This window comes from Leucopleurus acutus (genome assembly GCF_964270905.1).
Source record: "Leucopleurus acutus genome assembly, chromosome: 9".
NCBI lineage: Eukaryota > Metazoa > Chordata > Mammalia > Artiodactyla > Delphinidae > Leucopleurus > Leucopleurus acutus.
Window position 1 is genome coordinate 97,618,314 of NC_139144.1, and position 27,967 is coordinate 97,646,280.

Below are 27,967 nucleotides of genomic sequence, written 5' to 3' on the forward strand. Positions count from 1 at the left end.
AGAGGGAGAAGGGCTCCAACTTCCACTACAGAGAATGTGGGGAAAAGTCAGGTTTTGTCTTTGTCTCTATGGCAACCTCTTAAACCCAGCATTATCCATTCATTTACTCATCCCTAGCATCACGGGTAAGAACACCAGTTCTGGAGTTGAGTTGCCTGCGTTCAAATCCTTTCTCTACCTATAGGGAAGCTAATCACATGCTGAGACAACCAGAAAATCAGGTACCAATATTTTCTTAGAGGTTAAATTTTGTATTTAATAAAAATTCAATAATGAACATGGCATAAGTCAGAACTTTGTTGAACTTCCATTTTCTCAGTGAATTTGTTTCTAAATTGAAAATCATCCTTGGAGACAAGCTCTACAGTTTTTTCATTGCTGTGGGCTTCAGTCAAGCCCCGACTCTTTCTCTTGTTAGCTTTGTGACTTCAGAAGCTATTTAATATCCTTAAGTGTTCACTTTCTCGTCTATGAAATGGGATAATAATATCCGTAAGATAACTCATAGGAAATACCTCACACGATGTCTGGGACATAAAGACTGTTCATTATGTGTTAGGTGTCTTTACTTTTCTTTCAATTAACAAATATTTACTGAGTACTTTTCATGTGAAAAGCACCTGACGAAGGACACTAGTGAAATAAAAGGAAATTATCCTAGAATTGGGAGAAGGATGTGCTGATGGGTTTCAGAAAAAGACATTCCCTAGGTTAGTTCTCCACCTGAGGAGTCTCTCTGTTTTCAACAAAGCTAATGGAATGGTATTGAAAACAACAAAAATATGGTTTAAAAGCAAGCTAGAGGAAAATGGGTAGATGTACACCCATTAATCCTGAGGATGCATCTCTAATTGGAATGCCACCCAGCCAAAGAGCCGGGATGGGTTGGAATGAGATTATGAGAAAGCTTGGGGATGCTGGTTTGTGGGGTAGTAAGTGAGTGTGGGTTAATTCGGTCTACTGCACTCAGGAATCCTGTTCCATTGGAGCCTGTCCTGGCCATGGCCCTCTCAGCACAGTAGCTGTCGATAACTGACAGTGCCTTGATTCCAAGGTGACCAGAGGAGTCAGACACCTGTTTTGTACTAAGACCCAATGGGCTTATGGAGTTGGTAGGGCTGCTGGAATGATTTTTTCCTTTGGTCGAAGCAAATGTACTCGAAGATGAAACTAACCAAGAAGACCAAACCCCAATAGCTTTGTAACCTCCAGTTTGAGTTCATACCACATTCTTGGGCTTAGGTTATACCCAAGAATCTTTCCAGAGGCAGAAGAAAGGACACATAGGATGGGCTAGGATCGTGAGGACTATCACTGATACCATGTCTGGGAACAGCACTGGTGTTCACTGAATACTCTCACACAAGACTGAATGCTGACCTCAGGGAGGTTGACTCTGAAGGGAGATTCAGTTTTCAGGTTGTCCACATGAAAGTGGGCAGACAGGCTACTGTGGGGCCTGGTGAAAGCTGAAGAGCTCCCTTATATGCGTCTGCAGGTTGTGTTCAAAGACGTTCACCATCATCAAACAATAGATTTTTATCCCATGTCATGGATAAGAATCCAGATGCAGACGGAGTTCAGTGATTTTCCGTAGAACCAAAGCTGGTTCAGGGCTCTCTCCATCATACCAGGCTGTCTCGCTTGCTGTTAGAAAGCTTCTCAAAGCAGAAGTTAAGAGCTTTGTTCAGGGCTGGCTGGGGTGAGGGAGTGATACCAGATTATAATGGAATCCATGGTCTTTAGAACTACCGGTCATAAATAGAAGCAAAGAGCCTGCAGAAACTCAAGATGCCAAGACGAAACATCCTCTTCTGGAGGATGAGGATGGTGAAGCAAGGCTCTTGATGAGAGCAAGAGCACCAGCAGAGAAACAATAAAAGAAGCACAGCAGCCTGAGAAGGTTGGTCCCATTGTGTCTTAGGACCTTAAAGGCCTTCCTGAGGAAGGAAGTAGGAAGTAGGAGGTAGGAAGGAAGTAGGAAGTAGGATTCAGGCTCAGGGTACACTAGGCAAGAAAGAGGGTGGCAGAGTTGGTGAGTGATCACCCCCCGTCCCGCACACACACCCCTTTGTGCACATCTTTTAGTCCTCAGTCTGGATGTACATCTGCATGGGGTTTTCCTGCCACTCAGGCAGACAGGCCAGGCTCGCAGCCACTTCCTTCTGGACAGGCCAGCCCCAGGCCTCAAAGAAAGGAGCCAGGTTCTTCTGTACCCTTTCAGAGAACTTCTTCACCCACAGATTCATCTTGCCAGTGTTGTCTTTGGGGATGCCAGAGAGGGTCTGGTACTCAGCAAAGAGCTGGGTGAATGGCTCCCATCCAAAGGCCTCCTGGAGCTGCAAGAGAAGGAAGGGGCAGGATGAGGTACAAGTTTGTGAAAATACCTGCAACATGCGTGTTCATGAGTGCATCTCATTTCTGGTGATTTCTTCCCCTTAATCATTCACTAGCTTCACTTCTCTGCTTACCCTTATCTCCCCATCTCAACCCTGCACATAAACACAATCTTATTGGCTCATTCCACTTCTTGGCCACAAACTCTGTACCCCCTGAATGTAGTAGGGGACTACATGAAGACCCTAATGGCTGAAAAGAGGTAAATACTCAATAAATGACAGTTATCATTATTATCCCTATTTTAAAAAATAATATCCCCAGTTCCTAAGTGTTTCCCAGGCATCAGACAGGTTTGAGCCTGACTGAGATGGGGATTTTGGGAGCCAAAATCTGGGCACTTCCGACACCTTCCAGACAGAATAAAACCTTCCAGACAGAATAAAACCTTCCAGACAGAATAAAACCTTCCTTCCAGACAGAATAAAACCTTCCTTCCAGACAGAATAAAACCTTCCTTCCAGACAGAATAAAACCTTCCAGACAGAATAAAACCTTCCAGACAGAATAAAACCTTCCTTCCAGACAGAATAAAACCTTCCTTCCAGACAGAATAAAACCTTCCTTCCAGACAGAATAAAACCTTCCAGACAGAATAAAACCTTCTTCCAGACAGAATAAAACCTTCCTTCCAGACAGAATAAAACCTTCCAGACAGAATAAAACCTTCCAGACAGAATAAAACCTTCCTTCCAGACAGAATAAAACCTTCCAGACAGAATAAAACCTTCCAGACAGAATAAAACCTTCCTTCCAGACAGAATAAAACCTTCCAGACAGAATAAAACCTTCCAGACAGAATAAAACCCTTGTTTTTTTCTCTTTTTCAGCCGTCTCAGAGCTGTGACTATTTTCAAGGCTACTGTTTTTCTCTGTGGAACACTGCCTTTGGGACAAAACAAGGAAGAAGCAGGTATGTCACAAGGGGCTCAAAATGAGAGTGACTCATACTTTACAGGGAACAGCCCACCTGAAAGCCATGGGCAGGAGACTCTTTTCAAGATTATAGAGATTTAGAATTAGCCGGGATCTTGAGGTTTCCGAGACCACGCCCTTTTGTGGAGGAGAACCCTCTGACTCTGAGGGGCAAAAGCCCGAGGCCAGATGGCATTTGGACCGGCCTCCCTCTGCTCTCACTGTTGTGCTCTCACTGCTCATCTGCTCTCACTGCTTGGCCTTTGACGATCGTCCTGCTCATCTCTCTTAATTAGTACTCAACAAATGAAACATTTATCACACACATAACGTTAAAAAATGTCTACAATGTGCCGGGTATTTCACTAGGCAAAATGATTAAGGCTCTTGTTCATCTGGAGGTCACTGGTCAGTGGGAGAGACAGACGTGTAAGTAAACAAATTACAAAAAATGTTGGCTTGTCAAGGAGATGATGTCGGGAGAAGAGGACAGGAGAGCTGAATTTTGACAGGTGACTTGACAGGTAACAGACAAGGTGTTCAAGCATGTTGCAGCTGCAGGAAGGAAACGTGAGGAGGTATAGGAACGAAAACAGCAAGATGTGTTCATAGCGGGAAGCAGCTCGGTAAACTGCAGGATAATTATGGAGACAGGAAATTGGGAGATGGAGATGGAGGTGTTGGCCAAAGCCTGATGAGAAAGGGCCTTCTGCACCCAGCTAAGCAGCTTCCATTGTATTCTGTGTGTGAAGGAGAACACTTGACGAGCTTAAACATGGAATATTCAGATTATTTTGGAAGTGGTGTGGAAGATGGATTATAGGTGGTTGAAGCAAGATGCTGGAAAGACTGAGGCGGCTTTTAAAACAGAAGAGGGTCCTGAGGATCTATGCTAAGGCAACAGCAGGAGGAATGATGGCGAGCAGACCTCCCCCAGGTGAAGAAAACAGAAGGTATCTCTCTGTCCTGGGACCAAGTCTCAGGCTCCAGGGTGAGGGGTCTCCCCAAAGCTTTTGCAAAATGATATTCATGGTGAGTGGGTCAGTAGGTAGGGTGGAGTTAGGGCTTTGCCTTACACTTCAGTGGCAACTGCCATGTAAGGTCCCTTTCCCTGTAGACCCTCAGACTGGCTCTAGAAGAATCCTGAGCTGATGCTACACAGTTATCTCATTGACTGGGGCTGTCTCACACTCACTCTTCAGAAAATGAGTGAAAAAAGAAAAAAAACTCAAAGGGAGGGTTCAGAAGTGCAAAAGCCTGGGCTTGTCGTTAGCTCCTGATTTTAGGTTCTGGGTCCATCATTTAAATGTGTGACATTGGGCAGGATGCTTAAACTCTCTAACTCAGTATGCGCCTGTAAAAAGTGGGCAATACCCACCATCTAAAGAGTCATGGTAGACAGTATAGGAGATCTGATATGGGGAGTGGCTTTGACAACTTGAAAATATAAAAATTCAAAGCAGGATGGGGGAGGGGAAAGGGATTTATGCTTATTTCATAGGAAATCGACTCACTTTGGGACTTCGGTGTTCTTCTGTTGGGTTGGTTATTTACTTATTCATTCTAAAGACATTTTGGGTTCAAATGGGTGATGGAAATATGAGAATCTCGTTGACAGATTTACCTCCTAAGAGGCCTTCTTGTAATGGAGTTGCCCCTAACACATCACTGTAATTATGAAGGGATGCAACACTCACTTGACGCATAAAACTAAGGTGAGGGAAAACGAAGCAAAGCAAAACGATCGCCATTTCCAGGGCACCTACTCGGGGACAAGGGACGGACGAGTGAGTGGGAGCGCTGGGACTCAGAGCTTCTGCTCTTGACCGATATACCCAGAGACTACACTCTCTACTTCTTTTCTTTTCACAGTATTTTTCATTTCCTCTTACATATCATCACAAAACCACAGTACGTGAGTGGGACAGGCATCATTATCTCCATCTTAGAGATGTATGACCTGAGAAGCACCGCCATGCAGCCAGGGGAGGTGGTGGGCCCAGGCTGATGGGGGTGGTGAAGGAGTTGGAGAGCTCCTGGGATCCAGGATGCTACACGACTGAGGGTCTAGTGGCCCGCATCTCCCTGAATTTCTGTTCAGTACCTTTAGATACGTTTCCAGAGCTGTCCACACATTCCAGTCGTTCAGGGGCGCTCCCTTTCCCAGGTGTGTTTTGATCCTTTTCTCTCGTTCTGGAGGGCTCAGAGCTGGGTGGGCCTGAGCCCTGGGGATGTGCAGGACCGTCTCGTGCACATAGACTGACCAGAGGTTACAGGTGGCCTCGGTGGTGTGTGGGGGGAACTCCCACCCGTGCTGCTGCTGGTTGTGGCCCAGCTCGTGGATGGCTCCCCACAGACCTCTGCTTCTCATGCCCATCTCACTGATGAGCTCCTGCACCGACGGCAGGTGGCACATGATAGGGTATCCTGAGTGCATCCAGCCTGGGAACGCAAAAGGAAGAGTGAGGCATGGTGGGCGTGGTCCACCCAAACCCATCTCCCTCCATTCCTCTCCATGGTGTATCTTTTTCTCGCCATCCTGGCTGCCACCATAATTCCAGAATCTCCATGCTGATTGGAAAGCAGATGCTTTCTTTGACTTGGTCTGAAGAGTCCCGACCCTTCTTCCCGGCCTCCACACTGGAGTTATGCCTCGCCTTCTCTCTGGCCCCCCAAATATTAACACTTTATATACTCATTCTCACTATAATTCAGTGCTTTCTTTTGTGTGAGTTTTCTTTGCATGTGAGTCTGCAACATTAGGTCCTGTGTCTGAATTTGAGATCCCTGAGGCTAGGGCAGTGCCGTTCCTTCTCCTGTGTACGCTACTGTTGGCCAGAGTTATACTTTTTAACAGTGAAAATCTTGTAGTTTTTTGAAGATTAGAAAACAGGTCCAGAGGAATTTTCCACATGTTGGAACCAGATTTCCGTGTGTTTTTTTTTTGTTTTTTTTTTTAAAAGATGGCCTTCTTTCCTCTAAACCACTGAATACTTAACATAAACCTCTTTACTCTCTCTTTTCATTGCCAACACGTTTGAAGGAGATATTTCTGTTTTAAACTCTCCTTGAAACAACACTCACTGCCATCTTGTACTCCTGGTACCAATTTTTCTGAGACTGTTCTCCCTCCTGTGAAATCTTACGCTTTAGATGAACATGATTTACCTTTTCACATGTAAACATCTTTTCATCTCCATCAAAGTCCATGTCTTGAACATCTTTTTTTTCCCTTACTTTACTGGTAAAATTATGCCTTACACATATTGGACGTTTAAAAAAGGCAAAATAGATGTCAGCAGAAGGAAGGAAATAAAGATCAGACAGGGAATAAATAGAGATTAGAAAAACAATAGAAAAGATCAATAAAACCAACAGCTGGTTTTTTGAGAGGGTAAACAAAATCAACAAACCCTGGCCAGGCTCACAAGAAGAAAAGAGAGGGGACTCCAATAAACAAAATAATAAATGAAGGAGGAGAAGCAACAACTGACACCACAGAGACACAGAAAATCACAAGAGGATACTATGAACAGTTATATGCCAACAAATTGGACAACCTAGAGGAAATGGATGAGTTTCTAGAAACACACAGCCTGCCCAAATTGAGTCAAGAAAAAACAGATAATTTGAACAGACCAATTGCTAGAAGTGAAATAGAACCTGTAATTTAAAAAACTCCCTACAAACAAAAGTCCAGGACTGGACGGCTTCACAGGGAAATTCTACCAAACATACAAAGCAGAACTTAACCAATCCTTCTCAAACTCTTCCAAAAGATGGAAGAGGATAGAACACTCCCAAAGCCATTCTATGAAGCCGCCATCACCCTGATACCAGAACCAGACAAAGACACTACAAAAAATAAAAATAAAAAACTACGGGCCAAAAAAAGGCAAAATAATTAATAAATGGTGTCCACAGACTAGGAGCATCCGTCTAGAGCACCCACCGGCTGAGATCTGCACATCAGCAACAATCCTCTCTGGACGGAGGAAAGGAAAGGGCTGGGCTGCCAGCCTGGCTATAGCCCGCATCATCTCATCCCAGAGGTGGAGTAAAGATTCGGGGTCCTCCAGGGCCTGGAGGTCTGCAGTTGGCACCGTCAAGATGATGTTGTCTGTTGCCAGCTCTCCCCAGGGAGCTGTGCTCTCTTGGATACGCCTCTTCCACTCCTCCAGGGATGTCTTACCTGGGAATAAAGGGCATGGAACCTGTCACCCACTTCCTCAACTTTCCTTGAGCTGAAAAACACAACTGGAACTCCAGGAGGAGGACAGTGAAATGATGAACTACTATCATGTGGGTCTATGTGCTGTGAAGTGAAGGACAGGCCCCCAGACCCTTCCCTCTGTTCTGCCCGGAAGTCTCCATGGCCACAGGGAGTCCCTCATCTCCTACCTCCACTGGCACCTCAGACAGTCCCTCCTCCTTCTGTCCACCAATCCTCTTCCCTCCCCTCCTTCAACCAGCCCATCAACACCACAGCACCCCCGGCTCTCCCACTCCCCTCCACGTTCAGTCCACTCACCCAGCCTGTAATATGGGGCAGGCACAGCCCTCTTGATGGTGACGGACACGGGGCCCAGTTTACTGCCCTTGGGCACGATGACATAGAGAAGGCCACCCCAGAGGCAGGAGACTGACAGTTTGGTCCTATCCATGCAGCACTGGTGAGTTACCACAGGGGCTCGAGACAGCTTGCTGGCACTCGTCAAGTCATCGGTGTGGCAGCCAATCTGTACCTGGAGAGGCGATTCCACCATGTGTGCTGTGGGTGTGTGGTACTGTGTGGATGGAGGGTATTAAAAAACTCTAGCTTCCCCTTTCTATGAGCAGTGCATGCAGACCTGTGAGCTTTTAGCACTCCAAAAACCATATGGACTGAAAGGTACGCAGAATCATTTTTCTAGGGATTTAAGCAGCTCCACAATGGACCACGATCAGGCAGACCAGGCATAACCCCGAGACTGACATTGACTAGGGTCCCGTGGTGCCTCTGTACCAGGCAGAACCTGGGCTCTCGCTCCAGGGTTCAAGCCCCTGACGTGATTCCGATGCTGGGAATGAGGCAGAGGGAATCTTCATCTGCCCTTTGTGCACAGACAGGAGGCCTATCCAGAGGCAGTGGGATATGGGGTGATGGGGGAGAACTGGTTCTGTCTTCCCCCTTTGTCTCAGCCTCCCCTCCTGGTCAGGTAGATGGAGTGCATTTTGTCTGGAGTCCTGTGACTGCTTTTCTTAGGTTTAATGTAAGCGAGCTCGAGAAAGGAGACTAACCCAAAAGAGACCCTTACTATGGTAAGAAGTGACCCTCAAAATTGAGGCAGGAAGAATTTTACTTCTGCATGACGGCCTATTTTTGTGAGTGACGGGGTTAAGTACACCCTTCAGTGATCAGGGTGAAGAGGTGAAACCCAGAAAGGCCGCGTTGGAGAAATGAGTGAGGTTCCGAATACGTAACAGACGCTCCTTCGCCTCATAGCCCTGTCGGGAGGTGGAAACCTGAGAGCTTGTGTTTGAGGACTGGATCTGATGTTAGGAGCTCTGGCATCTTCAGTCACTCCCTTAGGCTCCGTGAAACTTAGCTGTTTCGTCTGTGAAATCTGTAACGTGGGCAGAACAATGCCTTCCTGCACTCCTGGAAGAAGTGTCGCGAGCTGGATGAGAATGAGGCTCTGTGGCTCTGAGATGTGGCAGTGGCGTTCTGGCCTTACCTTCAGGCCAGCAAAAACTGCAGCTTCAGACAAGGAGACTTCTGCATTTTGTCCATTTGGGAGGTAGAGCCCTGTACTCACCCAGGAATCACCGCTGCCTGACAAAAGCCATAGGAAAGGCTGAGTTATTCCCCCACCTGACTCCACCCAACCTGGAACCTCACAGCCCCTCCCAGAGGTGCAGCCCTGCCCTGCGCACCTCATCTCATCCATGCTGCTTGCATCCATCCCACCTAATCCCTGAGCAGAACCCCAACCCCCGTCTCCTGGGAAGAAGTACCTGTTAGAGAATGGAGCTGGCCTACCTGAGCTTCAGCACCTGCAATGTCCTGCAAATCTCGCTAGCCCCACCTTCCCCCAGGTCCCTCATTCTGTACCTGGGTTGCTTCCATCAATCTCCACTGTGATGGCGTGTTCTGAGGGGTACGAACTGGAGCTGCAAGACCAGGTTCCAAGCCCCTGTGCCAGCTGAGAGCAGTCTGTGCCGGAGCGTGCCAGCTCCGTGGCCAGGCAGAGCAGTGCAGCCTCATAGGAGTCACTGGCAACTGGCTTTTCCCTGCTCACAGCTGGGAGGCCCGACAGATGCAGCATCTTCCTCAGGAGCCGGTGCAAGGAAGCATAAGCAGGGACCCCCTCTGCGGGGATCTGCAGGAAGCCTGCTGCATCTGCTCCCAGTTTGGCCAGCCAGCTCTTTTCCAGGTTCCCACCCCCGCGGTTCACGATAAGCTGGAATTCGGACAGTGCCTTGCGGAAGTGGTAGCTCTGCTTCTCAGGGGTAGGGACAGGGAAACAGCCTGGCTCCAGAGTCCGAGCTAGGATACTGAGGCCAAAGCAGTTGAGTATGACGTTACCAGGGAAACTAGCCAAAGTGGAGCGGCCGGGGTTCTGGGAGGCCCACCACCAGGCCTGGCCCCCAATCAGCAAGCCCCCCCCCTCAGCCACAAACTCCTGCAGCTGCTGAGCCTCCTTGTCACTGTAAGCCACGCAGCAGTAGACACTCAAGTCAGCAGTCAGACGGGGCTCCAGACTGCACTCCAGGCCATGTTCTGACAGCAGGGCACACAGATTCTTTAGACATGTGTTCACCCCAACTTTGCTCGTCTGGCCTCTCGCCAGCCAGCGCACAGCATTGAGCAAAAAGGGCCCCATCTTGGGCGTACAGAGCATGCCCTCGTGGGCAGCCAGAACCACGCGGCCCCGGCCATAGCGGGCCGCTGCCAGGAAGCAGCCGAGAGAGGCATCTAAGCCCAGGGGGAAGGCCAGGGCCCCATGCACCAGCAGCTGCGACGGGATTCCCCCTGTTTTGATGTCCAGCTCTGAGATCCCTTCCAGGAGCTCCTGCTGATCCTGCCCGAGATCCTCCCCAAACCTGGAAAAGAGACAAAGGAAAAGGAACAAAGGGGCTACAGTCAGTGAGTGAACCACTGAAATGAGCTCACTGAATAGAGCAATCTGTGTGGGTACAGAGATACACAGTTCATGCCAATCATCTTCTTCTCGCTAAGATTTGAGATTTGAATCACTCGTGTGACTCGCTTTATTGCAGTGGTCTGGAACTGAACTCGCAGTATCTCTGAAGTCTGCCTGTTACTAAACGTATAAATGAATTGTTAGAAAAATGGATCTGTTATTCTTAGAGAAAGTAGTCCTACTTAGACATTTTTCAGAGTAACATTTCTGTAAAAGAAGGCAGTAAAAATCAAATCCCCCTCTCCACGTGCTAGCACTGATCTAGGAACATGTTACAAGTAAACTATTTAATACTACACTTGAAGATTTATACAAACACACTCTTTTTAAAAATTGTCACTTAGGTGATTCTAATGTGCAGCGCAGAAGGACAGCCACTGCAGGCCACCTTCTCCAACTCTGAAGGCACTCCAGCCATGTGGCTGACAGGGTCTTGGTGCTCCGGCCGGGTGTCAGGCCTGAGCCTCTGAGGTGGGAGAGCTGAATTCAGGACTGGTCCACCAGAGACCTTCTGGCCTCACATAATATCAATCAGTGAGAGCTCTCCCAGAGATCTCCGTCTCAGTGCTAAGACCCAACTCCACTCAATGACCAGCAAGCTCCACTGCTGGACACCCCATGCCAAACACCTAGCAAAAAAGAACACAACCCCACCCATTAGCAGAGAGGCTGCCTAAAATCATACTAAGTTCACAGACACCCCAAAACACACCACCGGATGCGGTTCTGCCCACCAGAAAGTCAGGATCCAGCTGCATGCACCAGAAGACAGGCACCAGTTCCCACCACCAGGAAGCCTACACAAGCCACTGAACCAAACTTACCCACAGGGGGCAGACACCAAAAAAAATGGGATTACGAACATGCAGCCTGTGAAAAGGAGACCCCAAACACAGTAAGTTAAGCAAAATGAGAAGACAGAGACATATGTAGCAGATGAAGGAGCAGGGTAAAAACCCACCAGACCAAACAAATGAGGAGGAAACAGGCAGCCTACTTGAAAACGAATTCAGAATAATGATAGTAAAGATGATCCAAAGTCTTGGTAATAGAATGGAGATAATACAAGAAATATTTAACAAGGACCTAGAAGAACTAAAGAGCAAACAAACAATGATGAACAACACAATAAATGAAATGAAAAATTCTGTAGAAGGAATCAATAGCAGAATAACTGAGGCAGAAGAACGGATAAGTGACCTGGAAGATAAAATAGTGGAAATAACTACAGCAGAGCAGAATAAAGAAAAAAGAATGAAAAGAATTGAGGATTGTCTCAGAGACCTCGGGGACAACATTAAATGTACCAACATTTGAATTACAGGGGTCCCAGAAAAGAAGACAAAAAGAAAGGGACTGAGAAAATATTTGAAAAGATTATAGTTGAAAACTTCTCAAACATGGGAAAGTAAATAGTCAATCAAGTCCAGGAAACACAGAGAGTCCCATACAGGATAAATCCAAGGAGAAACATGCCAAGACACATATTAATCAAACTATCAAAAATTAAATACAAAGAACAAATATTAAAAGCAGCAAGGGAAAAGCAACAAATAACATACAAATGAATCTCCATAAGGTTAACAGCTGATCTTTCAGCAGAAACTCTGCAAGCCAGGACGGAGTGGTAGGACATATGTAAAGTGATGAAGGAGAAAAACCTACAACCAAGATTACTCTACCCAGCAAGGATCTCACTCAGATTTGATGGAGAAATTAAAACCTTTACAGACAAGCAAAAGCTAAGAGAATTCTGCACCAACAAACCAGTTTTACAACAAATGCTAAAGGAACTTCTCTAGGCAGGAAACACAAGACAAGGAAAAGACCTACAATAACAAACCCAAAACAATTAAGAAAATGGTAGTAGGAACATACATATCGATAATTACCTTAAATGTAAATGGACTAAATGCTCCAACCAAAAGACCTAGACTGGCTGAATGGATACAAAAACAAGACCCATATATATGTTGTCTACAAGAGACCCACTTCAGAACTAGGGACACATACAGACTGAAACTGAGGGGATGTAAAAAGATATTCCATGCAAATGGAAATCAAAAGAAAACTGGAGTAGCAATTCTCATATCAGACAAAACAGACTTTAAAGACTATTACAAGAGACAAAGGAGGACACTACATAATGATCAAGGGATCGATCCAAGAAGAAGATATAACAATTGTAAATATTTATGCACCCAACATAGGAGCATCTTAATACATAAGGCAAATGTTAACAGCCATAAAAGGGAAAATCGACAGTAACACAATCACAGTGGGGGACTTTAACACCCCACTTTCACCAATGGACAGATCAACCAAAATGAAAATAAATAAGGAAACACAAGTTTTAAATGGTACATTAAACAAGATGGACTTAATTGATATTTGTAGGACATTCCATCCAAAAACAACAGAATACACATTTTTCTCAAGTGCTCATGGAACATTCCCCAGGAGAGATCATATTTTGGGTCACAAATCAAGCCTTGGTAAATTTAAGAAAATTGTAATTGTATCAAATATCTTTTCTGACCACAACGCTATGAGACTAGATACCAGTTACAGGAAAAAAACTGTTAAAAATACAAACACATGGAGGCTAAACAATACGCTACTAAATAACCAAGAGATCACTGAAGAAATCAAAGAGGAAATTTAAAAATACCTAGAAACAAATGACAAAACACGATGGCACAAAACCTATGGGATGCAGCAAAAGCAGTTCTAACAGGGAAGTTTATAGCAATACAATCCTACCTCAAGAAACAAGAAAAATCTCAAAAAATCAACCGAAAGCAATTAGACAAAGAACAACAACAATAAGAAGAAAACCCAAAGTTAGCAGAAGGAAAGAAATCATAAAGATCAGATCAGAAATAAATGAAAAAGAAATGAAGGAAACGATAGCAGAGACAAATAAAACTAAAAGCTGGTTCTTTGAGAAAATAAACAAAATTGATAAACCATTAGTCAGAGTCATCAAGAAAAAAAGGAAGAAGACTCAAATCAACAGAATTAGAAACGAAAAAGGAGAAGTAACAACTGACACTGCAGAAATACAAAGGATCGTGAGAGATTACTACAAGCAACTATATGCCAATAAAATGGACAACCTGGAAGAAATGGACAATTTCTTAGAAAAGCACAACCTTCCGAGACTGAACCAGGAAGAAATAGAAAATATGAACAGACCAATCACAAGCACTGAAATTGAAACTGTGATTAAAAACCTTCCAATGAACAAAAGCCCAGGACCAGATGGCTTCACAGGCGAATTCTACCAAACATTTAGAGAAGACCTAACACCTGTCCTTCTCAAACTCTTCCAAAATATAGCAGAGGGAGGAACACTCCCAACCTCATTCTACGAGACCACCATCACCCTAATACCAAAACCAGACAAAGATGTTACAAAAAAAAGAAAACTACAGGCCAGTATCACTGATGAACATAGATGCAAAAATCCTCAACAAAATACTAGCAAACAGAACCCAGCAGCACATTAAAAGGATCATACACCATGATCAAGTGGGGTTTATCCCAGGAATACAAAGATTCTTCAATATATGCAAATCAATCAATGTGATACACCATATTAACAAATTGCAGGATAAAAACCATATGATCATCTCAATAGATGCAGAAAAAGCTTTTGACAAAATTCAACACCCATTTATGATAAAAACCCTGCAGAAAGTAGGCATAGAGGGAACTTACCTCAACATAATAAAGGCCATATATGACAAACCCACAGCCAGCATCGTCCTCAATGGTGAAAAACTGAAACCATTTCCACCAAGATCAGGAACAAGACAAGTGTGCCCACTCCTACCGCTATTATTCAACATAGTTTTGGAAGTTTTATCCACAGTAATCAGAGTGGAAAAAGAAATAAAAGGAATCCAAATCAGAAAAGAAGAAGTAAAACTGTCACTGTTTGCAGATGACATGATACTGTACATAAGAATCCTAAAGATGCTACCAGAAAACTACTAGAACTAATCAATGACTTTGGTAAAGTAGCAGGATACAAAGGTAATGCACAGAAATCTCTTGCATTCCTATACACTAATGATGAAAAATCTGAAAGAGAAATTAAGGAAGCACCCCCATTTATCATTGCAACAAAAAGAATAAAATATCTAGCAATAAACCTACCTAAGGAGGCAGAAAACCTGTATGCAGAAAACGATAAGACACTGATGAAAGAAATTAAAGATGATACAAATAGATGGAGAGATATACCATGTTCTTGGATTGGTAGAATCAACAGTGTGAAAATGACTCTACTTCCCAAAGCAATCTACAGATTCAGTGCAATCCCTACCAAACTACCACTGGCATTTTTCACAGAACTAGAACAAACAATTTCACAGTTTGTATGGAAACACAGACGACCCCAGGTAGCCAAAGCAATCTTGAGAAAGAAAAACAGAGCTGAGGGAATCAGGCTCCCTTACTTCAGACTATACTACAAAGCTACAGTAATCAAGACAGTATGGTACTGGCACAAAAACAGAAAAATAGATCAATGGAATAGGATAGAAAGCCCAGAGGTAAACCCACACACATATGGTCACCTTATCTTTGATAAAGGAGGCAAGAATATACAGTTGAGAAAAGGCAGCCTCTTCAATAAGTGGTGCTGGGAAAACTGGACAGCTACATGTAAAAGAATGAAATTAGAACACTTCCTAACACCATACACAAAAATATACTCAGAATGGATTAAAGACTTAAATATAAGACCATACACTATGAAACTCTTAGAGGAAAACATAGGCAGACACTCTGTGACATAAATCACAGCAAGATCCTTTTTGACCCACCTCATAGAGAAATGGAAATAAAAACAAAAACAGATGGGACCTAATGAAACTTAAAAGCTTTTGCACAGCAAAGGAAATTATAAGCAAGATGAAAAGACAACCCTCAGAATGGGAGAAAATATTTGCAAAAGAAGCAACTGACAAATGATTTATCTCCAAAATATACAAGCAGCTCATGCAGCTCAGTATCAAAAAAACAAACAACCCAACCCCAAAATGGGCAGATGACATAAACAGATATTTCTTCAAAGAAGATACACAGATTGCCAACAAACACATGAAAGGATGTTCAACATCACTAATCATGAGAGAAATGCAAATCAAAACTACAATGAGGTATCACCTCACACCAGTCAGAATGGCCATCATCAAAAAATCTACAAACAATAAATGCTGGAGAGGGTGTGGAGAAAAGGGAACCCTCTTGCACTGTTGGTGGGAATGTAAATTGATACAGCCACTATGGAGAACAGTACGGAGGTTCCTTAAAAAACTATAAATAGAACTACCATATGACCCAGCAGTCCCACTACTGGGCATATACCCTGAGAAAACCATAATTCAAAAAGAGTCGTGTACCACAATATTCATTGCAGCACTATTTACAATAGCCAAGACATGGAAGCAACCTAAGTGTCTATTGACAGATGAACGGATAAAGAAGATGTGGCACATATATACAATGGAATATTACTCAACCATAAAAAGAAACGAAATTGAGTTATTTGTAGTCAGGCGGACGGACCTAGAGTCTGTCACACAGAGTGAAGTAAGTCAGAAAAAGAAAAACAAATACCATATGCTAATACATATATATAGAATCTTAAAAAAAAAAGTGGTTCTGAAGAACCTAGGGGTAGGACAGGAATAAAGTCGCAGATGTAGAGAATGCACTTGAGGACACGGGGAGTGGGAAGGGAAAGCTGAAACGAAGTGAGAGAGTGGCAATGACATACATACACTACCAAATGTAAAATAGTTAGCTAGTGGGAAGCAGCTGCATTTCATGGAGATCAGCTAGATGTTTTGTGACCACCTAGAGGGGTGGGATAGGGAGGGTGGGAGGGTAACGCAAGAGGGAGGGGATATGGGGATATATGTATACGTATAGGTGATTCACTTTGTTATATAGCAGCAACTAACACAACAATGTAAAGCAATTATACTCCAATAAAGATGTTAAAATATTGTCACTTAAATCTGATGAGCATATTTACTACTTCTTATTGAGAAATGGTCAAAATGTAATGAATTGAGGAAAGATTTTGTATTTCAAGAATTTTTAAAACCCATTTGTAGATACTTTGTCAAGCAACAGGAGACTGGTTAAAGAAGTTATGGTTAACTGTAGATAGCATATCATATGGCCATTAAACTAATTACTGGAAAATGCTTCATAGAAAAAATTTTAAGTCAGATTCTAATATACTATGCTCTAAATAAGCCACATTTTGCACAACAAACTGCCAGGAACAAACAAACAAACAAAAAACAAAATCCACAAGACCAGAGAAACATTATCCAGAGTATGTTTATCAAAATGTCCTCAGTGATCATCTTGGCTAGTGGGATTTAGATGATTTTAATTACCTTTATAAAACTTTGTCTCATAATAAAAATCAAATGTTAATAAAAAGGTTTAGTCACTCAAGTAGCAAAACATTACTGAAGAAAATTCCTCCAGTACAGTTTCTCCTTAATTTCTCTTTAGCATGAAAATGGAGACACACGTTTTAATTTTGTCATTCCGTTTTCAACTAACATGGCCAAATGTCAAGAGGGTTCTGGCATCAGTTTAGCTTGTACCTTTTTTCCACCTGTAGAGGCTTAAAGACTTATTTTGTGGGGCAATGACGTTGAGCCACAACACTTAGCTTCCACACTAAGTGTTCTGCCAGAATCTTCTGACGGGCACCTTGTGAAGTCCAGCTACTGATAAAGCACCTTCACTATGGAGAGATGTGATAATGAGACTGGGAACCTGAAGGTTTACACTCATGTGCTTATAAAAATGTCTAACCGCCGCTGTCCAGCTTAGCAGGTCATTGGTGGACTCTGGCTCTGACTGGTCAGGATGATCCTGCTTCCTCCCTTGGCAGAGGAGCTGGAAGAGCCTGTGAAATTTACATCCCCTCTCCAAGCCACCACTTGCGTCTGGGAGTATTCAATAAAGATGACGTCCCTGAGTTGGCTAACATAGTACCTGATATATAGTAAGTCTTCAACACATGTTAGTGGGTATATAAAACACACAAATACACACAGAATATTTATCTGATAATGAAAGACTTCATATCTGATAGACAGGGACCTTAATACCTAAAAGTACTAAGGGTATACAGGGTTATGGGTTGAGTTGTGTCTCCTCCAAATTCATTTGTTGAAGTCCTAACCCCCAGGACCTCAGAATGTGACCTTATTTGGAAATAGGATCATTGCAGATATAATTAGCTAAGTTAGGATATGATGGGCCTAATCCACCATGACTGGTGTCCTTATAACAAGAGGAAATTTGGCCACAGACACGCACACACATAGGGAGAACGCCATGAAGAAATGAAGGTGGAGATCAGGGTGATGCTTCTGCAAGCCAGGGAAGGCTAAAGATTGCCAGGAAACCACCGGAAGCAGGAGAGCAGCCTGGAGCTTATTCTCCCCACAACCTCAGAAGGAACCAACCCTGCCAACCCCTTGATCCCAGATTTTTAGCCTTCAGTGGTGTGATGACAAAATTCTGCTGTTTAAGCCAGCCAATCTGTGGTACTTGGTTATGGCAGCCCTAGGACGTTAACACAGTCACAATTCTGAAAACTGATCCACACAGGACACTCTGGGGGTAGGAGATCTGTAAAATTGGTCTGGATGTATCCTAACATTCTTGGACTTACTTTTTTTGTTTTTAATTAATTAATTTTTGGCTGCGTTGGGTCTTGGTTGCTGCGCGCGGGCTTTTCTCTAGTTGCAGCGAGCGGGGGCTACTCTTTTGTTGTGGTGCGTGGGCTTCTCATTGCAGTGGCTTCTCTTGTTGCGGAGCACGGGCTCTAGGCGTGTGGGCTTCAGTAGTTGTGGCTCGCGGGCTCTGGAGCGCAGGCTCAGTAGTTGTGGTGCACGGCTTAGTTGCTCCGCGGCATGTGGGATCTTCCCGGACCAGGGCTTGAACCTGTGTCCCCTGCATTGGTGGGTGGATTCTCAACCACTGCGCCACCAGGGAAGCCCCTTGGACTTACTTTAAAAACACTGATAACTGAATCAGAAAGTTACCCAGGGGTAGGACCATATCTTGTGTGTCTCTAGTTCCAACAGCACCTAGTGTGGTGTCCGGTGGGAAGTACTACCTAGCGGTAGTAAGACATGCCACAGAAATGAGGGGGCAATCATGTAAAATTAACATGCAGTGGGCTGAGAGCAGCCCTCTGAGCTGCAATGCCTCTCACCTTTCTTCTGAAAAAGGACTCACCCTCTCACTTATACAGGAGTACATGTGTGTATATGTATTTATATGTGTTTATATATACACATAGGCATGCATATATACACAGAGACATGTGTGCACACCCATGTATGTATACATATACTATATATGAAATGATTATATGGGCCTGAGGAAAACTATGGAAGATGACATCCTGGGTTGTCAACATGGTTCCGGGGAAGGGGTGGGAAGATGGTGTGCAGAGTACCGTGAAGGAGGAGCAAATAAAAGCCTGGCGTTTAATCATACGACAGCTTACTATTTATCAGTTACAAGCAACAGGGAGACCTCTGAGAACTAACGTGGTCAGATGTTCCGAAACAGTATTTTGAGTAAAAATTTTAAAAATAAAAACTAACAATTTGGTGATACAATTTATATAAGGCAAAAACAAAACAAAATAAATATATGTCAATATATATGTCAAAAAAGTCAGGAAAAAAATCACAAGAGTGTAAGAAGTATTCTGAATTGTGTGATGGAGACAAGGGGCTGGTATTGAAAGAGCTGCTCAAAGGGGACTTGTCTCATCAGTATTTGTTTTTCAGATACGGAGAAAGTATGAATATATTTCTCAGGTAATTAAGAATTAAATTTTAAATGTTAAGGTAACTGATGGAAAAATAGAACTGAGAAGCGTAATCTACAAATATGCTGGGAGAATTTAAGGAGTAGAGAAAACTAGGTCAAATACTGTAAGGAAGAAAAAATGTAAAAAGAAACAAAGTATAAAAACAAAACCGGGAAACAAGGCAAGAGTAAGAAATACACTTGACTTATCACTATCTAGGACTGGATTAAATTTGTATACGAAGAGACAGATGCTCTCAGACTGGGCTAAAAACATCTAGGTATAAGCTGCTTACAAAAGACACAATCGAAACTATCAATAAATGGTACACAAAGATTGAAATGAGGAAATCAACAAAGGTATATCTGGAAGATACAACAAAAAGAAAGCAGAAGTGCCGGTACTAATATGAGAGGTAATTGATTTCAAAGAGGAAAGAATTAAACAAAAGATGAATATTTTCTATGAATAGAAGTTAAGCCTTCCAAAGATATAATTTTCATTAATTTTTATGGGCCTAAAAACAAAGTGCTGAAAGCAAAAACTGCTACAAAGAAAATTAAAATTTGATGAATTCATAATCACATTTGAAAATAGTCACAGATCTCTCAGCATCCAATGGATCAATTAAAAAAAAAAAAGAAAAAAAGGATAGAGATGATTTGAGCAGAATGACTGACAAACTTGATTAGAACCAGAACACAATGGTGCAATATCGCCTGGAATCTGAGGGTGAGAAAGTGAGAGCCTAGAATGCTGTGCTCTGTCAGTTCGTTGTGTAAATATAACAGAAATGAAGGCATCCTCAAACGTGATACATTAAAAATATAATATTTTAGAACACACACACAGGCATAGACAAGCAATTGACAGGATCCATATCAAACTTCTAAGAGCGTCTGCCTTAGTCCAGAGGTGTGAGACTGGGAACGGTGGTGTGGGATGAAAGACACTTTGCCACTCTCCTCTATACATTTTTTAATTGGAGTATAATCGCTTTACAATGTTGTGTTAGTTTCTGCTGTACAATGAGGTGAATCAGCTCTATGTATACCTGTATCCCCTCCCGCTTGGACCTCCCTCACCGCCCCCGTCCCACTCATCTAGGTCATCACAGAGCACCGAACTGAGCTCCCTGTGCTGTACAGCAGGTTCCCACTAGCTATCTATTTTACACATGGTATCTATGTATCTTATTTATGTCAAACCTAAGCTCCCAGTTCATCCCACCCGTCCCCTCCCGCCCCCCGACCCGTGTCCACACATCCATTCTCTACATTGCGTCTGTATTCCTGCCCTTGTATTTTTCATTATAAGCTTGAATTCATTTTGAAATATTTTTTGTAAAACGGTGAAATGTTTCGGGACTTCGCTGGCGTTCCAGTGGTTAAGACTTTGCCTTCCAGCGCAGGGGTTACGGGTTCAGTCCCTGGTCAGTGAGCTAAGATCCCGCATGCCTCGCGGCCAAAAAACCAAAACGGAAAACAGACGCAATATTGTAACGAATTCAATAAAGACTTAAAAATTGGTCTACATCAAAAAAAAAAAAACCTTTAAAAAAATTTTTTAAAAAGGTGAAATGTTTCTCAAAAGAAAAGAAAGGAGCGAGAGAGGGAGGGAGGGAGGAGAGAAGGAAGAAAGGAAGGGAGGAAGGCTGGACAAGCAAGCATAGAAGATGGGATGTCAAGGAATTCTCAACAGATGTTTCTATTTACCAATATTTGAGTCTTGTATAATATCTATTTACAGTATTTAAGTTTGTATAATAACAATGAAAGTAGCTATTATTTAATGAGGTTTAATATATTCTAGGCATTTACACATACAGATCATCTCGTTTAATCATTATAATAAACCTGAAAGTTATTATTCTTGCTTTATAGATGAGACAGAAAAGTTAGGCTATTTGCCCCATGTTTCTTAGCTAATAACTGGAAAGGACAGGAAACAAATCCAGGGTGGTTTGTCTCTATAAAGCCAATGATGTTGTCCACACACCAATAATCTCTCAACTACTGAGTTTTGAATGAAGACTACAGTTGGGTATGCGGCAATCAACAGGTATATTTTGTGCAAAAGAGGCTTTAAGTAGACATGAAAGTGTGAATATACTGCATTTATGGAAAAGGAAAAGCATGTGCTCCTTCAGAGCTGGAAGTGCAAGAGAGGGCACTGAGGAAAGGAAGGGAGAGGTGGCAGTGCTCAGGTACCAAATCACACCTGAGCAAACAGGTGATACAGGAGATGGCTTTCTGATGGAGATTTAAAACCTGTCATAGTAACGACAGCAATGATCAGAGAGTTCAGTGTGAGGCGAGCTGCTGTCATTGTCACCATGCATTGGCCTTGTCTCTTCTCTCCCATGTGCTGGCTACTAGACCTATTTCACGTGGGGTGTTTGCTGCTTAATTTGTTTTCTTCACTCTGAAATTCCCCCTTTTCATCTCATTCTGTCTCTTGTTTTATATAACATACATTTTTAGAAAGTTCTGTTAGAGCGTGAAGCATTCTCAAGGAGTGAATGTGTCCTCATTCATGTATTTATTCACTAATTATATAGTCTGCAAATATTCTGTTCTGTTCATTGGGTCATATTTTTCTTCCAGCCATGATTGATTCTGTTGTCTTTCCACACTAAATTTCTGTCTAATATTTCCCTTTTAAATTTAATATAGCCTTTTTATATAGTTATTACATAGTTTTTTTTTTTCACCATGGGCATGAGCAGATCTTTTGCATGTTCTGATATCGTGTGGGTGAGGTCCTCTGATGTTCTAAGTTACCCCAGACCAGTTTGTTTGTAGACACGTGCCACATCCACCACCTTCTCAAATTACATTGGGGTCTGTAGAATGCTTCCTTCCACTTTCTTATTGCTTAACGTCTGTATCTCTAACTGAAGCCAAAGATCGGCTGGGGCCTATTGCTGTCCTTACTGGGGGCGTGTCCCTCCCCTCTTTAGGGACCTAAAGCAAGGCCTACTCCACCCAGCCAGGCATGGAATGCACTGGAGGTGTTCAGCCCACCATTGTCTTTGGAAGATGGCGAACTCCAGCATCCCTTTCTGCCTCCACCAAATTCTGAAGGAGCTTTGCTGCTTTTACGTTTGAGGGTTTTTTCCCTTAAGTGTCTACTCACCCAATTTGTTCATTCTTCTACAGCATGAGAAGGCATCAGTGATACTTCTTGGATTTGTTTCAACTTTTTCCTGTGGTTGTGCATTGTGGGTAGGTACAGTCTCAGGAGATGCTGCACACCGTGCCACACATCAGTCACCTGGCACTCCCACCGACTGTGCTTTTGCAGTACGTGGGATCAGCATCAGAACCTCCACATTTAGTTGTTTGCTTACTACTTTTCATTCACTTGGTCAGATTTGGTGGAGAGGGCAATTCTGGGCTCTAGGCTCATTTCACACTACCTTTACCTGGAAACTCTATACATTTATGGGTCTTGAATATGAAAACAGAACAGTGCTGCTTACAAGCTGAGAGTCCTCAGACAAAGACCTTTGCACTCTATGGGAATGTGGTGATGATCAAGAGAGAGAACACATAATCTTTAAGAGAGGCATAAACCTAAGCTACTAGTTTGTATTTACTTTTATATGAGCAGCTCCTAATACACTCTAGGCCTTGTAGGTTATGCCATGTGTAAGAGTAATGAGCTGCTGATCTGAGATTAATTTTTCCCCGGACTCTCCTGTGTCTTGGTATAAAAGCAGCAAATGCCTTTGGGTCTGGCTTTGCACGTTAAAGTACAGGCAGGACCTCCTCAGGTGTGTAAAACTAGGTGTGCAGGCAGCTTTTGCCCTTGGGGACAGGACCTTTGAGAGGATCTTTTGTTGGTTTCATGAGACTGCTCCTCCCCTGGGCAGACAGGGCAGTTCCCTTAAGGAGCTCCAGAGCCTCCTGCAGCAATTTAAAGTCAGCAAACCTGTTCGGTCAGCCCAGGAGCCATTGACCAAGATTTGTTGGCAGGAAAGTTCACTGAAAACCTCAAAGGAGACATGCATGAAGGCGGCAGGAATCTGAGCTGAGGGCCTGGGCACCGTACACGCCTTTTAAGACTTTAGAGTTGATGGGGTCAGTCAACTCCAGCTCAGTTTTGGGCTGAGGCTGGAAGCCTGAGACACAGCACATTCTATAACTTGAAGCTGTCTGTAGGCTCAACCCTGGTACCCAGGCCACCCTTTCCTTTCTCGTGGTTTAGGATGTGTATTCGTTCATATATTTATTCATTAATTTACACAGTCTACAAATACCTGTTTCTCTCTACCATGTTTCACACATCAGGCACTGAGAATAACGCAGCACACGTGACAGGCAAGATCAGTGCATCCCTGGAACTTTAGTCTTTGGTTGGCTAGACAGGTACCAGCAAGCACACATGTTGGGTATTTACAGATTGTGATCACTGATGTTCAGGCAAGAGATGAAGAAAAGTGAAACTGGAAGTTTAGTCTTAGTTTCAAGAGTCATTGAGGAAGACTCCCCTGAGGAGGGTGTTTGAGCTGAAACTGAATAAGGAAAATAAATTGGCTTTTCAGGAGCTGAAGGAAGATCCAGAATAGGAAGAGAAATTTGAAAACCAAGTCTTACATTCAGCTTTGCCGGAGCTACCAGTGTAATTTTTTCGATTAACTGAATTTCCAAATATCTGATATTTTGTAAGACAAACTGTAAGGAAAAAATGTTGCCTGCCATCCCAGTTCTACGAGGATCAAGCCATTGGCCAGTGCGGTCACGCACTGAATTATATAAAATTCGAACACGAATCTGATCAAGCCTCTCAACCAGGTGGTGGGAAACTTTTTCTGAGCAGCCCAGTAATAACTATTTTAGGCTTGTGGGCCACATGCTTTCCACTGACACAACTCAACTCTGCCACTGTAACTCAAAAACAACCACAGGGCTTCCCTGGTGGCGCAGTGGTTGGGAGTCCGCCTGCCGACGCAGGGGACACGGGTTCGTGCCCCGGTCCGGGAAGATCCCACATGCCGCGGAGCGGCTGGGCCCGTGAGCCATGGCCGCTGAGCCTGCGCATCCGGAGCCTGTGCAAACAACCACAGACAATTTGGACACAAATGGACACCGCTGTGTTCCAATAAAACTTTATTTATGTAAACAGGGCGCTGGCCCACAGGCCATAGTTTGCCAATCCCTGCTGTAGAATCCAGATTGAACTTCCAATTTACAAGAAATATAGAGAACAGAGGAATACATTTAATGACACCACAGGGATTCAATCAGCAAAACTCAGATTGTTTTGAAGGAAACATATTCTGTACTGTGGGGAAACTTCAGGACAAAGTACCTAGTTTCTTCAGCAAAAAAGCAGCAAGAGATAAAAAGAATTGGAAAAGAAACTCAACATTATATGAGACATAAAATTGATATCAAGCAATCAAAATATTTGGGTTTTAATAAAAGACCAATTCCAACAAACAGTGAAAAAATAAGACAGTTATGGAAACGAATAATGACATTAAGAGAGTATTACTTCTTTTGGGTATGATAATGGTGCCTTGTGGTTATGTTTTCAAAACGATTTACATCGTTAGGGATACATATGAAAAAACAGATGGAATGATATGATGTCTGTGATTTGCTTCAAAATAATCTGGGGTGAAGCGGGGGTGTGGCTACAGATAAAATTAGATTGACTGAGTTGGCTGTTACTGAGCTTTGGGTAATGGCTGCATGGGGGCTCTTTGTACTGTTCTCTCTACTTTTGCATATCTGAACTTTTCCATAATTAAAACAAACATAAAACATACTTCAGATTCAGTGGCAGAGATGACAACTGTAGGCGTGGATGAAGAAAAACAGGTTTAGTTTGATGGACAGGAGTCCTTTGGAACAATTAAGAGCAGTTAGGTTGATGGGATTTAACCTTGTTTGTCCCTTAGAATTAAAGAGAAGTCGGAGTGAATCAGATCCACCCTGCCTCTCTGAGTAACTCATCACCTCCCAACCCTCTCCGAGGGAAGGAAGACCAAGGGAGCCAGGACTTGGGGCTGAGGACACTGCTCAATGCATACTAAATATGTGTACGCCCTTCCTTGTAGCAGAGCCTTCATTTCTTCAGAGGTGCCAGGGCGCATTTAAAAATGTTCGGCCCTTCAGACCCTCTGGCAGCTAGAGTTGGCCAGGTGAGCTAATTTTGGCCACTGAAATATAATAGAAGCCTAATGGTCAGGGCTCCCAGAAAATATATTATTTTCTGCATTAGAAGAGACATATTCAGCAGGTGTATTCATTCTAGCTTATTCTTGCGGAGGTGTAATCATAGTGCCTGAAGCAGTAGTACCAATCTTGTAACCATAAAGATAAAAGTGAAACATGTGATGGGAGGGGTGGGGGCCACGGGGGTGGGGAGAGAGCAAGAGAGAGATGGAGGGTGAGGGAGGAAGGGAGCGAGAGAGGGAGAGAATGGATTTGCATGAACGAACCTGGTCATCATGAAGCAGGGACTCAGTGCCCCAGGCCTGATTATCTTGCCCGGATTTTGTTACATGAGAAAAATAAACTCCTACGTGGTCAATCCACTATGATAAGGCTTCTGTTACATGTGGCCAAGCACAGTGAGTTACTGACAACAAGTTACCTAGAACCCCAGATATCCAAAACTAAACTCCTGACCTCCTCTAATCTGTCTTCTCATAGACTTTCACAGCTCCTTACGTGGCAACACACTCACCTTTTTTTTTGCGGTACGCGGGCCTCTCACTGTTGTGGCCTCTCCCGTTGCGGAGCACAGGCTCCGGACGCGCAGGCTCAGCGGCCATGGCTCACGGGCCCAGCCACTCCGCGGCATGTGGGATCTTCCCGGACCGGGGCACGAACCCGCGTCCCCTGCATCGGCAGGCGGACTCTCAAACACTGCGCCACCAGGGAAGCCCCAACACTCACCTTTAAGGCATTCGACCACCAAAATGCTTGACTCCTCTTTTCCCCCCCTCACTCCACATTCAGTCCATCAGCCAAGCCCGAAAGCAGGAAGGAGGAAGGAGCGGAGGTATGTGTCTCTCTCAGGCTGTGTCTCTGGCCATCACTGTGTCTTCTCTTAGGCTCCAGGTCCCATCAGACAGCCCCCGCATCTGGGGTCCCGGCTCCTGCTGGACAGGCCTCCACCAGGTGGCTGCAGCCCCTGGGCTGCTGGACCACCACTGCCTCTGCCAGTCCTGCTGCTGCTCATCTCCTGGCTACCTCGCTGCCTCCTGTGCAGCTTTCAGCTACGTGTCGCCTGCTTAGTCAGCTACCCATATTAAATCCCTTCTGTTTGAAACACCAGTTAATGCTGACCAGGCCTGATTGATAAGCCTTCCCTGATGACCCTAACTAAAACATTCTCCACTCCCCTCGCTGTCACTTTATCACTTATCCTGCTTTACTTTCCTTGTAGCTCTTATCAATACATGCTAGAGTATGTATCTATTTGTTTCCTTAGTTGCCTAATTTTCCACTGGAATATAAGTGTCAAGACAGCAAGGGTCTTCTGCATGGGGCCTGGCACATGGTATGTGCCTCACACAAAGAAACAAATGCTTTTCTATTCCTTTAAGAGATATTGACACACACTCTCCAAGTCTCAGGCACCAGACAGATCGATGAATAAGACAAGTTTTAGACTGTCGCTTTGGCCACAGGTGGGAGTGGCAGTGAGAATCCAGCCGCTCTTGGGCTTCAGTGCATTTTAATTGTCCTATTTTCTATTTGTAGTGGTTCTGAAAAGCAGTGGAAAATCAGGTGTATTTGGAAGCTCACCGAAGAGGGGGCTCAAATCTGTTGTGAACATACGTCAGACTCCCCATAGGGAAACACCACTCACCTGACCTGGAGAGGGATCTTGGGCACCTTTGTAGAGACCTTGAACCGGCTTCTGTCCCCACAGGTATCAGTGAAGTACACACCAGCCACACTGGTCACCTGGTTCCCTGGGAACTTGGACAGCACCTTGTCATGACCATGCTGACTGGCCCAATACCAGGCTTGGCCCCCCATGAGCAGGCCCCCTCCACGTTTCACAAACTGGATCAGCTCTGCAGTCATGGTGTCATTGTAGGCATTGATGCAATAAACCCCCGGGGGTTCTCTCGGTTCTGGCTGAATCTGTGCCTCAACCCCAGAGCCCTGCAGGATGTTTGCTAGTGATGCCAGGGATGGGTGCACTCCAACGGGAGCCCCAGGAGAGGGACAGAGCCAGCCCACTGCATTGAGAAGAAATGGGGCCAAGCCGGCGTCCAGCAGGTAGCCCTCATGGGACACAACCACAAGGTGGCCTCGGCCATAGGAGGACGCAGCGATGAGGACCTGGCCCTGATCATTCACCATCACCGGGAAGGCAGCCTCTCCAGTTAGAAGGAGTTCGCTGGGGATGGGGCCTTTAGGGACATCCCAGCTTGTCACTCCATCCATGAGGGCCTCAAAGGCAGCAGCAGGAGTTGTCGCCATGGTTCAGTCAGCTGCAGGAGAAGAAAGCAAAGACTGAGCTTGGTCAGAACAAATGAAGGAATGAGTGAAAACAAAAACAACTGAATGCATTCAGATGAAAACTACTTGTCAGGCCCCCACTGTGTGCCACGGCC

At 44.1% G+C, this 27,967-nt stretch overlaps 1 protein-coding gene across 1 annotated transcript; it reads right to left on the reverse strand.

The window, feature by feature from the left end:
• Positions 1 to 2,084: 2,084 nt before the first annotated feature.
• TCAF2 (TRPM8 channel associated factor 2) lies at positions 2,085 to 27,833 on the reverse strand (the record flags this gene model as incomplete). Its single annotated transcript, XM_082846608.1, has 7 exons — positions 2,085 to 2,339; positions 5,417 to 5,754; positions 7,265 to 7,504; positions 7,844 to 8,057; positions 9,030 to 9,127; positions 9,407 to 10,398; positions 27,211 to 27,833. The coding sequence occupies 7 exons, from the start codon at positions 27,831 to 27,833 to the stop codon at positions 2,085 to 2,087; spliced, it is 2,760 nt and encodes a 919-aa protein (XP_082702734.1).
• Positions 27,834 to 27,967: the final 134 nt, after the last annotated feature.